General features: G+C 29.7%; 2 protein-coding genes across 4 annotated transcripts in view; one reads left to right on the top strand and one right to left on the bottom strand.

Moving 5' to 3' along the window:
• The window catches only part of LOC140669712 (neuropeptide CCHamide-2 receptor-like), a 226,019-nt gene that overhangs the window by 127,132 nt on the left and 82,156 nt on the right, over positions 1-16,731 (top strand). The gene's annotated exons all lie outside the window — the stretch shown is intronic.
• Positions 8,267-16,731, bottom strand: part of LOC140669711 (neuropeptide CCHamide-1 receptor-like) — a 53,472-nt gene continuing 45,007 nt past the window's right edge. For all 3 annotated transcript variants that reach the window (XM_072899754.1, XM_072899755.1, XM_072899753.1), the window contains exons 2-7: positions 13,579-14,046; positions 10,898-11,090; positions 10,533-10,666; positions 10,190-10,363; positions 9,718-9,968; positions 8,267-9,409 (exon numbers count right to left, since the gene is read on the bottom strand). In XM_072899754.1, the coding sequence (XP_072755855.1) occupies positions 9,100-9,409; positions 9,718-9,968; positions 10,190-10,363; positions 10,533-10,666; positions 10,898-11,090; positions 13,579-13,893 (1,377 nt within the window). In that variant the 5' untranslated portion in view covers positions 13,894-14,046 and the 3' untranslated portion in view covers positions 8,267-9,099. The remainder of the gene's footprint in view (positions 9,410-9,717; positions 9,969-10,189; positions 10,364-10,532; positions 10,667-10,897; positions 11,091-13,578; positions 14,047-16,731) is intronic.

Here is a 16,731-nt window from a genome sequence, read left to right as displayed (position 1 = left end):
CCGTATATTTTCATTTAAATAGATATGTATAATGATAAACTAAATTTATAAAAAGAGTTTTATATTTACATTACATTAACTTTATTTATTATATAATAATAACTAAGCGAATAAAGAGAACATAAAAAATAATTATTCACTTTAATGTAACATGTGTAAATAATCTTAATCTTATATTACATTTATCTCAAGTCTGAATTACTTCTAAAAGGTTTTAAGCGTTATTTTTGTTTATTAAAAAGTTATTAATAAATGAAGATTTATATGAATCACGGTTTCATGTTGGCTGATACATTCACTATTAAACATAGTTTGTATAAGTGTTAACACACAATAAACTTTGAGATATATTTAAATTGCTTTGACAGCTTAATATCGTTTTAAAGAACGATAGAAATTGAAGAATATATTAGTCAGGTAATAAAACACAGTATTTTATTTTTGACTAAGTTACTCTACAACAGGGTGTCTACTCCCTGGAAAAACATGGAAAACCGGGAATATTTCTTTTGTATCTAAAAAATGTAAAAAAATCAGGGAAACCTCATGGAATTTTATTCAGGAAATTTTTTCGAAAACACTTTTTTTATAATTTTGTTCTTCACCTTGTAAACAGTCAGCCGTGTATATCAAACTGGCGTCTCATTTTGTAGAAACTCATTAATTGTTGAGTTTTGGCTTTGTTTTTTATAGTTCTAAAGTTCTTGATAAGATTAAACAAATAATTTTTTTAAACACAAAAAATAGCTCGAGACAAACTGATTGTGAGATGTCAAGTTCACTACATCTTGCTTTCTTTGTTGACATTTTTTTTAGCATTTCTTATCAGATTTTAAACGCTTGAAAATTCTATGATAGTTTTACAAAAAGTTCTATGTGTAAAAATTATTAGAATATTTATTAAACAATTAAATTGTTCGAGATACCGAACATATAAATATCGAGACACTCGTATTTTTGCACGTCTATAATAAATTAATTGTGTAAATGTACAAAAGGCGTCATTAATGCCTTTACAAATGAATTTGTGCACACATCAATACAATTTATGTATTTTGTATATACATATGGAAAATATATGTGCATAAATTTATGTGTAAAGGCGTTAATGACCCTTCCTGTACAAACTATAAAAATACATAAGCTAGCACATCTCTTAGAAAAAGTATTCAATTTTGTTATTTAAAAAAATCTTAAATAATCGGAACTTTTTTTATAATTTATAATTTTATAATTTTTAAAGTTTTATATTTGTCGTATATTTTGATATAATTAGCATACTAAAAATATTTATTAAAATGTACAACATTTTTTTAAAACTGATACAAAATAATTGCATATAAGTTAACTAAAAATTTTTTCATGCAAAAATATGAATATTGTCATAAAAACCAATGTAGATATTTTCACATCTACGTTAACAAAAAAGTCATAGCGAGAGATATTTTTGGCGCTTAAAAACGATATAAGAAGAATCAGGCCAATCATGATAAACACGTGCCAGACGTGGCGACTTTCGAATCCAGCAATTTTATCGTTTCTTTTTACCGTTCTATCTTCCACTTCTTTCGCGACTCTATATAAAGAGTTTTACGAACGTGCACTGCACAACTTTTGTGTCTCTACTGTGAGTGAGAGGTCGAACTATTTCACCATAATTCTAGTGTGAACATACAGGACGTCCGGCAATTGTATTCGGATAGTTTGCGGACAAACTTTCAATAGTCGAGCTGCAACCTGGCTATCCAACTTACTCGAATAAGTTTGAATATGCAGAATTTGACAAAGAATTTCTTCTGCATCAATTGTTAATAAATTATATTTATTAATTTTGCTTTCGCGTGTTATCTGTTGCTTGTTATATTTGCGTGTTATATTTGTCATATTATTGTATATATTTGTTGTTATACATATTATGTATTAATTACATTGCTTATTATTTTGCTTGTACATTTGCAATGAAAGTAAATCCAGGAAAGAAACATGAGGAAGTAAAGACAAGAAAGATCTTGTCCTATATTTTTGTCTTATATTATGTCATTATTTAAACGTAGAATGAAAAAGCATTGAAACCATGTTTCTGAAATAGTTTGGCCCGGTCTGTTGGCAATGTCGAGGGTGTTTCCGTCTGTTTGCCTTCGGTTAAAAACGGCAGCATTCATGGTCGAATGACAGAATTCGTAAGAAGAGAACGGCGCGAAATACATTTTCTTCGTGACGTATAGCATAAGAATTTTATATCCCTGGTTTGTATATCGTGTCAGAGTCTCGGATCAAGTTAAAATATGTATTACGCATTTGACAAGTGCCATTTTTTTGATGACATCAATATTTTATATTCAATATTATAGATATTTTAATAGATTTTCTACTTAATATGTTTCTCAAGAAACAATTCTGAGCGAATCCTCTATTGTCATTCGCTAAAAACATCTTTCTTTCTTACATTATGAAACACGAGAATGACAAATAAAAAAACTTTTGATGATATCTAATATATACTTCAAGATAATCTTGAACGTACATTGGGAACGATAATCTCAGGATTATTCTTTTAATAATTAATCAAGACTGCTCGAATGAACAGGGTATATATTACGGTACCTCCTCCTTCGATCGGATGCAATCTTATCGAGGTTCCCGTTTTTCACCACGGGCAGAAAGATTCCATCGAAATACTGCAGCCGGAGATGTCGACCGTAATCTTTCGAACCTTGGGGTGATCCTTAGGGATCCGGGCGAAGTGGTATTGGTGCAATTGTCGTCACCGTAGCGCAGAAATTCTCCTGAAAATGTTCCAATATTCTGATCCCACCTCTGGCAATCGCAGCCGCTGATAAAATGTTCGTCCGAACTGTTCGTCCGCATGATTCGAATTACCAACGGCATAATGCGGCTTACGCGCGTAATTTACATCCCTTCGTTGGACATTATTCATTGCGAGCATCCTGTATGTGTCTCGCTTGTGTAGTGTTTGGTGAAACAATTATCGGAGAAAATTAAAATATACAATACGTTTGGGGCTAAAATGCTTGATAATTAGCTATTTTTATCAAATTTGTAGACAACTTTTTTGCAAATATTTATATATTTAATAATAAACATCGAGATTTTTATTTACTTTAATAAATGTTTTTTAAAATAAACGCACATATGTACAGTGATATCATCGAGCAGGCAACGTTGATAAAAACACTTATGTTGTCTTTTAATAATATCTTCTGAGTTGAACGCCGATAATAGTATAGCGTGATAGTATTCACTTTCGTGACTTGCTCCTTAATGCTATCTTACTCTCTGCAGCACGTTTGCGTGACATTGTCGCATAATCCATTATATATTATACGGAAGTCGGATGCAAATAATTTGCTCTAAACGCTTGTGATAATCTCCAACGAAAATATTCACTTCGGAAAAACTTAAAAAAGCTCTTTCGCTATCGTTTCTAGAATCTAATTTGCAGCATTTCGCACGCATTTATAAACACTATAAGCTCGCAGATATTTTGCTTTTATTATTATTTTATTTTATTACAAAAAGATATATGAAATGTTACCTTTTTTTAACAAAAAAGAAAATGAAATAATCCGGATTTTCAATGTGTTATTTAATCACTTATTCCAAATATGTTCCTTTACACCAAAATTTCATTTATCAGAGTCAAAGGCTAATAATATTGATCTTAGCAATTTGCAGGATAAAAGGTACAAAACGATTCTTCATTCTCGATGAACGAGCCAAAAGCCGAAGGGAATATTGGACAATGAGGGCCGGACATTCCAGTTGTATCTGTCCTAGAAGCCTATTCCTAAAATCGTCAGCCTTTGTTCACTTGAACCAATCGGCTAACAAGTTTCTATCCTCTTAACCATTCACACAATTCGATGAAGCGGCGAAAAAAACTTCAACATCAGCTCTTTTCGGACATAACTGTGCACTTTTGTAAAAATCGTACCTCACCATTTATTTTAAATACGGAATTTTTATTGTAAATTACATATAAAGTGATCTGTAATTTTTTACTTAAATCGTACGACTTAATTCTGTCGAATAAAAATGCATTATGCCGAACAACTTATAAATATTATTGAAATTATAAGCACACACGCTTCTAGTCATGAAATCGTTGATACGCCACAGGGGATGAAAAATGCGAAATGCAAATGGAACATGTCATGTCATTATTTGATCCGGATGCTCACAGGGAGTTTCTTTTTCAGTAGGAAGGCGCATTGGAGCTCTTACGATAGTGAGAGAATTTAATATCACGCGTCCTAGTTCGCTAAAGCCGAAGTGAATACTTTTTACGTAAGGATAATTCAGCTATATACATATAATATAACTTTCGTTGTGCGGTCGTATCATTCGGGTTTAATGTTAATAAACTTTATGAAAGAAGTTTTAATACTTATTATAATCTATTAAAACGGCATAGTGGCTGAGAAGCATCAAAGGTTTTATTCATCAATTTTCTTTAAGCTAGACTTAAGTATAATATGTGGAATACGCAATCGAGATTACTCGTTTGTAAAATTATCGATTTTTTCTTATAAGTTTTTATAAATGTTCTTCGTGAGAGACCGTGTCTACGTATGTATATAAACATGTATTATACGTGCGTTTAAATTTATATTAATAAACAAAGGATTTTTATTTTAACATGTTAAAAATTATTTTTAATGAATTATTGTTTGGCTTTAAATTTTTAATTAACTGTACTGCTTTATTATATTGGTTTATATAAATGTAATTTTATCACACTTGTAGATAAACCGTTATTAAAAACTATTAATTTTATATATATATATATATATATATATATATATATATATATATATATATATTATTTTATATATCAATATTAAATATCAAATTTAAAATATAGAATATCCGAAAATGAATGGTGAGGTCTGAATTTTTATAAATACCACAAACTGTGAATATTGGTACGAATTTTTTAAATAATAATCAACAACTTAAACAGTTTTATTACCTATTCAGTAAATTTTAATAAGTGTCTTATTAACATTATTACGTGGGATGTGACAAACTTCTGGTGTAAGCTTTACCGAGAGTGTGAAAGACCTTCGGTTGCGGTCCTTATCATAGATATGACAAATCCTTGGTGCGGACTTTACAGGAAGTGACAGATTCTTGAAGAGTTTCTTACTGACAGTCTGTTAGACCCAAAAATCATTTTTAGGATCTAACTTTTCCAGTGAAAATCATTATTCGGTTACCAGCACGATCCTGGCAAGTAAAATTAATTTAATTATTTATTTATACTTAATTAATTATCTTGATTTTAATTCAATTTTAATTCATTTTTCTTAAACATTTTATATTTTATGCCGATATATTTTTTTACATAAAATATTAAATATCTATTTACAGTTTTTTCTTCTTTAAATTATTTTAGCATAACCCTTCCAATTACTTCTATAATTTTATTTATGAGACGATGTAAATCTCTGATTTTCAGACATCATTAATCTCTGATTTTTAACAACATTTTCATGTATCCCAAAAAAAGAAAACTCATTTAAACCGTCATTAGACGAGGCTAATTGCATCTTATGATTGGCTCAATACAAATCTGTGATCCTCGTCCAACGACATGAAGGTTTAAGCAAGTTTTTTATGAAAACACGTGAAAAATGTGTAATTAGGGTAGAAATCAGAGATTTACGCTATTTCAAGAATAAAATCATAGAAACAGTTGCAGGAATGCGCCAGGAATTATGCCAGATGTTTTGAATCGATTGTAGAAATTGAAGAGTGTGCTAAAATTTTTGTTACGACGTGTGCCATACTTAATGGGGCACATAAAGATATTTTTTTCGCAATAACTTCATGTATGTAAGACAAATATAAAGAAAGTAAACAACTGTTTAGATAAATTACAATTGTTTTTTTAAAATTTGTTTTTGCATTATACTTCTACATAAATAATTTACACGTAAATAAGAACGCATTCTTGCACGCACTCGTACTTTTTTGTCGCTGTTTTTGTGTTGGATTTTAATTGCGAACGACATTAATTCTTCCTAATCGTTGATCGGACGGGCGTGGTTCGCGATTTATAAACTAATTTATTTCTTCGTATATATCATACAAAGGTCTATTATTTCCCTATGGTTGAATAACCACGCGATTTTGTCGCAAGATGGTACATTACTGTAATGAAAAATAATTATTATGATTTAAAATTGCAATTACTTCTGTGCGCATTTGTCATCTCTTACTCGTCATATAATTACCATGAAACTGTTATATAGCAATGCAATTTCTATGTAACATTATTATTTATTTATATAAATTATAAGTAATAGTTTCTCATTTATTCTCGTTACATTATATAAGAAAATTAGTTTCTATAAATTGTGATATTCATTTGCATTTTATGTGAAAATCTACTACTCTGACAATTACCATAGCATTGCCATCTATTGTAGATTCTATGTATTTAGTATGTATAATTTGTGAGCAGTATTACTTAACAATGATCTTTATTTAAAATTACATTTGTATTTCTTGGTTTAGCTGTGTCATGATTTTTATGTAACTTGTATTCAAAGTTAAAAGCAACTACGATTAAAATCTGCGATATCTACAAAAGTTATCGAAAGAGTTATCAGAGAAAAAGCTTTAGAGTTATAGAAAAGCTCCGTGTATACTTTGAAAATGTAATTCTATCTACAGAGTTTATCTTGCACTGCACAGGAAGGAACCTGTTTGAAATACAAAGAAATTAATAATAAGCAACCAACCGTTGCTAAAAACTAATTTAAATGCAGCTACTGCAGGTATTGACTATATTAACAGCTAATAATTTGGCACAATTTTATAAATAATTACCTATGATAATTATCATGTTACTCACAGCATGATATCAAGTATTTCAATCTCTGATAATACGCAGCAGCTATCCTTTTTCACGACTTAAAATTGCCACCAATATATAAAGGAAACACATAATTATCTTATCATTTTGAACTGTTAGTTTTATTTTACTTTGTTGAAAGTGATATCGATTATTCATTTCTCAAAAGCTATGCATGGTCTACGCTATAAAGAGATAATTAATGCTCATTTGTCAGAATGGTAGTATTAAAAAAGAAGCAATATTTTTGTTTTTCTTCTTTTTTTTGAGAAAAGATGTTTGACACTTTAAGAGTTACGGTATGAAAATATAAAAATAAGAAATTTGCATAGAAATGCAATATGTATTTATAATATAATTTTTTACAAAGTTATAGATTAAATTATAATATCTAACAAATATCATTTCTTACTATTAGATATATGCAATATTCTATTTTTAAAAACAATAAAATTTATAATAAATATTTATGAGATGCAATTTTGTTGGAATTGCATAGAAACTTTCTATGTAAATATACAGGTGACAATTATAATCTTACATATATACAGATATAATCTTATATACGTACAGATAAAATAACTCTTCTAATAATATACATATTTTTACAAACTTCTTTTTCAAAAGAACTCTACACAATAAAATTTACTTTACATTAAAAAGTTTACACTAAAAAGATTTTATATTGATTGTAAATCTATAACATAATATTGCTTGTATTTTCTCTGTTTTATTTTTTATGCATATGTATATATCCAATCTAATAATATTAATAATACAATAATAAACGAAAATAAAAGTTTAAGTAATAAATAAATCTTTATTTAGAAAAACGAGGATGAGGGAAGTTACATATAAAATAACATTTTATTGAATATTATATATAATTATATAATATTATAAATTGTAGCAAGAATAAAAAATGCCTAATTATAATTCGATTAAAATAAATGTGCATTTTGTACACGTTGTTAATTTTTATTTCTTCATCTGCCTCTAGAAAAAATTTATTTTATTTTACATTTAATTTTATTTTTATAAAATTTAAATTTAAATTTAATTTAAATTTAAATTAAGAAAAAAAGAAATAAAATAATAAATAATAAAAATAATCAATTTTTTCTCTTTAGCTTTCTCGCGATAGTAAATAAAATAAAATAAAATTATACAGGAAAATTAAAATAATAAATTGACTTTTTTATAATTTGGGCGTTAAAAATAATAATTTGTAGTATTTTTATTTTGAAAATAAAAGGTAATTTTTCCTTTTTTTTCTCTCACTCTCTCTTGTATACGTGGAAAATATATTACAATAAAATATTCGAAAGCAAATGTGTACATGATATCAGTTTACAATACTGTTTATTTAATTCGCATATATATATATATTTTAACATTTGTACTTTTTATTCTTAATTCTTTTAAATATTTTCTGTTTTTATACAATAATAAGTATAAAGTAACACGTAATAAATATGCGCTAAGTATTGTATATAATTATGCAGACACACATCATAAAAATATAACTCGGTTGCCGAGTTGGAATCCTGGAATTTTTTCCAATTGAGATCAAGATATTTGCAGACTTAAATAATTATTTATTTATTTATTATACTATCTTTATACAGCAAGAATTGTTTGATAATACATTTTGGTTTTTCTATGTGTATTTGTTTCCTATACAAATAGTATACATTTGCAATAGCTTTTGCGTTAAAATCTTATTTTTATTTTATTTCACTTTGTTGAAGCTATAAATTCTAATACTGTATGTACTAATAATTTATTCGGCGGAATGTAGTATTTATTGGTCGGACGATATATTAAAATTCTTCATAAAAGCATACGAAGTCAGTTCTGTTTACTTCGCTTATCGCTAATTATCGCTGGCACTACTATTATCAACATCTTATCATTAAATATGTCTCTTTATATATGAGAAACGCAAATATGTTGAAACAGAAAGTTACATGCGCGTGTGCGTGTGACATTATCTCCAATTGTATTAAGGAACAATATGCCATCTTAATACTACAACAGAGTAATTTAAATATCGCCGATTTTAACTTCTACTTTAAGTAGCCGCGACCAGACGAATTGTGATTCGGGAATTAGCTTGTGAAAAGATATCATTAAATATAAATACTCGATCAATGTATCAAGTGACATAAGAATGATATTATACACACTTATGCAATGTTGTCCAGTTATTTCCTCTACGAGGTAACTAATCGATCGCGTATATTTGGTTCTGTCAAAAGTCGTTGATTTTTTGATGACTCGTCAATACCATTCGGATATGCCGACAAAGTGATAGTAGTTTCTTGCTCCTTGATCGGGGTATTCGGTCGCACATCACCTGCCATGATGGAGAGACGCATGACACTTCGTTGTTCCCGACGAGAATCGCCCAAATATTTCCTCGAACTGACAAGTGAGAAACTTTGCCCTCGTCCGCGAGAACTTAGATCCGACGATCGTCGGTCCCGTCTTCGCATCCTTCTCGTGGCGCAACACAACAGATATCTGATGGCAAATTATAAAGTTTAGACATGAGCAATTAATATGACGGATGCACTTGTTCGAGAAAGAAATTTTGTCAGAATTAGAAACAAGAAAGATTTTAATTAAATTATTCAAAAGTAAGCAATAATTTTCAACACTTTTTAAAGGATTCTCAAATTCGACAAATATATGTGTAAAAATATTTGACATACTTTGCGAAGAGTTGTTTCTCCGGAAAGTACAATAATGCGATATTATAATGCAAAGTTATCAAGAAATATTTGGATAGCAAATTCTTGGCTACTTAAATATAAATTTCTTAAGCTTACCTGTCAAAGTATTTTCTGAAAGTACCACTCACGCAGTAGAGAGCGATAGGGTTGATGCAACTGTTGGTGAAAGCGAGGCAGAAACCCAAAATACGGAAGTAATGCCAGAAGGCGTTGTAATCCTTTTGCGCAGTTGGATGAATGTAAAACCACAACATAAAAACATGTTGTGGAAAAAAACATACGGCAAACACAATGACAAAGGCCATTACCATCTTTGCTACTTTTTTACGGGCTTGTACTTGTTTCACCTGAAATGTGTAACGTATGCATCGGCGTGTGCGCACGTAAAAGTGTGTAATGTTTGCTGTACAAACTGAACGCTGTAATCTCATAAATCTTAACATAATCTAAAATTGTCTACAAATGATAAGAGAGAATTTTAAGAACAATAGAGAAAAGAAGATTAAAAATTGAATCTCGACACTTTCATTATTTTCACATTATAACTAAATGCGTACACAAATTTTACCTGGCCTTGCATTTCGCCGATTATATTTCTCGTACTGCGCATTAAATGCCTGGCCATCAACATGTAGAAAACGGCGATGATGCTGAGAGGTATCACGTAGTAGATGAAGAAGCGGCATATTAGTAACACTTTAGGATAATTTGGTCCAAATTCTTCCGGATACGGATAGCACGCCTTCAATTTTATGAACATACATCGAAATCATTAGAGGGATGTTTGCTCGATGTTTGATAAAGTAGGGTAGAACTTCATTCGCTTTAATACTGTACACAACGGTTTATGAGCTTTACACACAAGCTCGATCTAAAACGGGACTCGTTATGAACACGATGATTCAACTTACGCAAAAGCTCACGTTCCGGTTGACCTTGAAGACTCTGATGTACGAGAAGGAAGCCGGGATCGCGCATAGTATAGCCAAAATCCAAATCAGCACCGCAACAATCACGGTGAAGCGCGTCGCTCGTCTTCCGCTACCTTAAACGAATAATCGAGTGATTTATTCCCCGTGTCTCGTTTTTACCCCTCGCTCGAGGAAACGAGATATAAATTTTCCTTATCGGGAATAATATTGATTTTCAGTTCAAACATTATTGATGCATCTATGCCAAAGAAAATTCTTATATCAATAGTTTTCTGATTCTCTCTGATATTTCTTTCGTTTCGTACATTTTGAAATTTCTCACAGTTTATGCAACTATCATATACCTGTGACGTGTAATTTTCTCATAGGATCTACGATGGCGAAAAATCTGTCCGCTGAGAGAGCAGTCAGTGTAAAAACGGAAACACCGATGGAGACATCCTTCGCGCATTCGGAAAGTTTGCATAGTAATAGTCCGAAAGGCCAAGAATCCAAAATATAGACGGTAAAGGTGAACGGAACACATGTTACTATGACCTAGAGAATAAAATGAGGAATAAAGATCGATCAAATGCGAAAACAAATTAGATAATAAGAAAGATATATATATCTGTTAAATTTTAATAATATTTGAAGACTTAATTCTATTCAACTTGATATCATTGACACCCATTAAAATCTTAAATAAAATTTTTTTTCCAATCATTCGTATTAATTATAAGATAGAATCGACTTTATATTCATCGCAATTCTAGTTAAGAGACGGCAAATAAATCCGTGTGTTTGGATAAGCACATGAGTAACATATTGTGTGAGAATACAAACTATTCGCTTGTATGAATAGAAAGAAAATAAGCTTTGGCTCAACAGCCATGCAAAGATCAAAATACATACGTTATATCGAAAAACTGTTGAAATTTTAAATGATGTACAAATTGTTAATATATTATATACGGAACGAAAATTCTGTCAGTCCGTGTAAATGCCATTGAGGGGCATTGTTGCGTAAGAGAGACGTGAGTCGAGCCATTCGCATTACATAGGATTTGCCATGAAGCGACGATGTGAGAATCGACAAGCATCGTGTGTGGTAGTTACATGTATCGACGTCACAGCCGATCGATTTTGCTCTTCCACCCAATGTAAGTTTAATAACACAAGTTAATAGCTTCCGTGGAACACGCTGTCCATTAGATGCAAAATGTAATATTATATATATATATATATATATATATATAAATTAAATGCGGATTCTATTAATGTTGATATTTGACAAGTGTTATACATATATACGCAAAAAAATTAAAGGGCCACTTTTTTCCATATAAAAAAAGGTCAATTTTCAAGTAGTTACAACTTCCTTAAAAATAATCAAAATAAGATCAATAAAAAAGCGTTTTAAAGCTTGAAGTTTCTAGTTTTAGAATCTTTAAATGAATTTCAATTCTTCCTAATCGTTACAAGATTACCTTGTAAAAAAGCGACGTTCGTTGATTAAACAAATTTTTAAAAAGTTTGTTCAAAAATACCGAATTAAAAAAAAATTCCTAGCACGATTTCATTAATTGGGTGTTAAAAAGCAGAGTTTTGGCTTTAATTAATTTTTTTAATGAATGTTCTATGATTTTTTTTCGCCGAGATATTCATTATTAAAGCAAAATCAAGCTATTGACTTTGAACGCTTATAACTAATGAAAAAATGGTAGTACAATATCATTAATTTAAGTATTTAAAATATACAGAAAAACCCTTTTTATATATGGAAAAAAGTAGTCCTTAAATTTTTTTGTGTAGTGTACATACACACATATGTATACAAGTGTGCATATATGTGTGTAACAAATAAGTTTTTAAATTGCAAAAAAATTAAATGCGAATTTTATTAATGTAGATGTTTGATAAGTGAAGCGAACAAATCGATCATCTTCCTGATCTTATTGTGAGTAAAAGAGCTTGGGCCGATGTACTTTAAAACGTGCTTATTTTAAAGAAACTGCACCGAGAGAGAGAAAGAGAGAGAGAGAGAGAGAGAGAAGTTTTAAAAAAGCTAAAGTGAGGGAGGTCTATCCGTTAAAAGTTTAATGCGACGTTATGTCAATACTTTACTTTGATAATAAATAGGTTAATCATGATCGATGCAATGCTATTTATTATAAATAGTTTTACTACGATGGATAAGATTTTCTTTCTGAAAAACGTTAAGATATATTCTACTTTTGATCTATATTATATCAAGCGAGTATTTGCACGTGTGACAGTATGCGTTTGCGCATATTAGGAATTTAACAATATTGTGTTGTATCTGATAAAGTGAATTATTATAAAGTTACAGTATAACATTAATCCTTCGAGTTTGCCCGAGCTTTGACATTTTGACGAATGACAACAACTTTTCACAGCTACATTCCATTTCATTTAATAATAATTCCAGCTTTAGACGGCAAAGAAAACAAAAAAAATATTTAATGTGAAAATATTCAAAAAATTTATCGAACGATATATATATATATGTAAACTAATTACGATATTTTATTTACATAAATATTGACGATAAAAAGTAGTAACAGAATAAAAATGTATGTATATATAGATGTAATAGAATAACATTTATAAAAGTAAAAAAATAGTTATTTTTATACATTTTTATACATTTATTCTATCCCATCTCTACATACATTTTGATTTATTACTATTTTATTTATAAGTATGTTTCTTTTTATATAATACAAGTCTGAAAATCTTATAAGCAACATAAATAAATTATAAGATTTATAGAAATTTGAAAAAGTATTTTCTCTCTCCCCTCTCCCTCTCTCTCTCTCTCTCTCTCTCTCTCTCTCTCTCTCTTGCTAATAGATATTCACAGCTGCACAAATACTCGACAACATCTCAAATATTGATAAGCTGGCTAAATCGATAGTCGATGCTGATGGCGGACATATGTATACGAACAGAGTCGCGCGCATTTTTTGTTGCGTAATATATACAGGATTTTCTGATTGAAAAAAGTCGAAACGTTACGTGCCAGTAAATCGCCGAGCGCCAGTGACAGGACGTACGTATTGGGCACATTTCTCATATTCGTGTGTCGAAGAATTGTGAGGGCTAGCACGCCATTTCCGGTGAGCCCGATCAGCAGGATCAGAAGGAAGACGATCGGTACGATGTATGTCTCAGGCCGATCGCTGTACGGTGTATATTCCTCTTCCTCGTCGTTTACCTCCTTCGTTATGTCATTCTCGCGGACGACTCCATTAGCCTTGGTGTAATTCGACGTTAGTGCCAACATCATGAACGATGAAGTTAGCGTGGCGCTCGTTGTATATGGCCAGGAGGACATGGCCGTTGGTTTCGATTTAAAGCGCTCTCAGCGAGAAATGTTTCTCTTATCCGTTAACGAGAATATAATCCCTTTTGCATTTTGATCCTTTTTCTCTTCTTGTTGTCCAAGGGGAGAAAAACCTCTGGCCACAACGACAGTTACATGTACCGGCTACAAAATAAAAAAGGAGTTGATGAAGCACTTTCATATGGAGCTTACAGAAAGCTTGAAACTAATTCATTCATTATCGACTTCTACCTTTCGACATGCAAATTACCATTTTCACACATTGTGATAAGCACATTGAAAGATAAATGATATTCGAAAGATGTAGTTAGTAGATATTCAAAACGCAATAATAGCGATAATAATTTGTTATAGAAATTAAATGTTTAATGTTTAGGAAATTTATTGTGTGGGTGTATGACCATGAAAGACTATTGTCTCTCAGATATATTATAATTAATACAGTTTTATATAATATCATTTATATTATGATAGTTTATCGCCATCATAATATATTTCACTAATAAGTTAATACATGAAATGTTATTTCAAAGTACGCAAACAATGCACGCAAACATAAATATTTGTATTTAAACAGCAATTAAAATAATTGGAGCAAGATGATAGGCCTTTTATTGTTTATATGATGATCCTGAAAGCTTTTACTACTACAAAAAGGAATATTTAGTTGAAAAGAGATTAATATTTAGCAGAAATATGAAAAGAGCCAATTTATATTGTACTGTCACGCGATATTCGTGACAAGTTAACCACATATTAAGCTGGAAAAATGTACATGACAAGTGTTTAATTAGTAATATATTTAGTATATACTAAATGTACATATTTAGTAATATTAATACTTTTTAATTAATATGTTTCTTCTTGTATATGTATTAAATGATTACTTTTCTAATTTGATATCTTATTTCTGAATCGAAAATTGTTTCCTATTTCCAACTTTAATTTTCCCAAGTTTATGGATTCTAGAAAAGGTAGATGAAAGATGAAGATAAATTTATGGATTTATGGATTTTAGAGGAGGCTTTTAATAGGTTTAATTTACATAAGAATTGAGTTTTCTTACTTTGTATCTCAAATAAGCAAAAAAACAAACAATTCTAGAGATTTAAAAAAGAAGCTTTTGACAAAATTATAGATTAAAGTTTAAAAAGGAATGGTCTGATTGCTTAAAGTAGGTTTTAGGAAATTGAAATTAAAGTAAAGCAAAAATTTAGAAAATTTGAGATGAAAGTAAAGGAAAAATTTCAACTCGAATTGATTTTCATTTTTTATTCGTTTAAAACTTTCTCAATTATTACGGCTATGAAAATCATAGAATTAATCTTTTCTTTAACTTTGATATTTTCTTTATAAAGTACCTTTGTTTTCTCGAAGGAGATTTTATTTTTTTTATATCAGGTTAATGTTCGAATATTTTTTTGGATTCATTAGAATATAAAAAAATTAATTTTTTTAAATTTCTAAAGTTTTGTTTTAAAAGCTAATTTTTTTTAGAATTTTATAAAGTATAATCAATTAGCACACTTTTCAACGATTGCAACAAAGTAATTGTATAAAGTTATATGCTTATCAATATTACAATTAATGCGTATTAATATTATAATTGTTTACGAAAAAATTTACTTATTTATTATGAAATTTATTTAAGAATACAACTAAGCGTCATACAAACGAGCTTAGATGACAAATAAACTTGATTTTCTGATTTGCTGTTTTACTATTTTACTATATCTTATTGTTAGAAAATAATAATTAAAATCAAAGAAACTAAAGCTATTTGACAAATTATTTTTTAATTAATTCTTGCTTTAATTATCTCAAACTCTCGCATCAGAGATTACTTTAAAGTTTTTATAATGAAGCATCAGACTGACATAGTTGTTTGCAAATGTACTTGTAATCAATATTGCTCTTTCAAAATCCTGTAAGAGACCTTCTTATAGAATCCTCATGTGCAGTTGTCGCTATGCATATACATATTTCAAGTATTAAATGCAATGGATTTCTCTTGCGTGTCAAAGCACGTGTGAGAATAATCTTTTCATAGATATATCGTTTGTCGTTAATCGATTACAATACGTTTTACACAATTCGCTTACAGGAGAGAAATGCCATTGGCTACATATAGGGGAGACATCAGTCAAGCGACGGTGGGTCAAGCCCTGTTCACGTCCGATACCGATTGACAAATTGCAAAGTAAATCCTTTTACGTTCACTATATTACAATTGTTCGTGAATAAAAGAAGTAGATAACAGAAAAGGCGCAATTGGAAATTAGTAAGATATCTTGATAAAGATAAATAAGATAATTGTATGGTTATCGCTAATTATTTAAGATCAATAAATTACATTCTGTATGTATCTCTGCAAAAATTTTAATTGACCGCGTAATTAATCGCTTCTATTTCAATATATTCTGCTCCATCTTCAAACTTTTATACTTATGTTATAGAAACGTATAATTTTTATGATAGAAACATACAACATGCAACATAAACATAGCAAACTGATATATATATATATATATATATATATATATATAGAGAGAGAGAGAGAGAGAGAGAGGGGGGGGGGAGGAGGGAGTGGTAGAAGTAGTATTTAAAATATTGAATTATAATCTAGAAGCATTTAGAATGCAATGTACGTATCTCGTTCTGTCGAATGACACGTGTGTACGCTAGTGGAATTTACAACTTGCTTCTCACGTATAAATCTGATTTAAACTTAGAGGCCGCAAGCAAGATGATAAGATAAAATAGGATTAAAACCTGCGATAAGCAAATATATTGTTTCATTAATGTTTAATATCGAAATATCATTAATAT

This window comes from Anoplolepis gracilipes, chromosome 9 (assembly GCF_047496725.1).
Source record: "Anoplolepis gracilipes chromosome 9, ASM4749672v1, whole genome shotgun sequence".
NCBI lineage: Eukaryota > Metazoa > Arthropoda > Insecta > Hymenoptera > Formicidae > Anoplolepis > Anoplolepis gracilipes.
The sequence above is the reverse complement of the archived record's forward strand: the minus strand, read 5'-3'. Positions and strand labels throughout refer to the sequence as shown.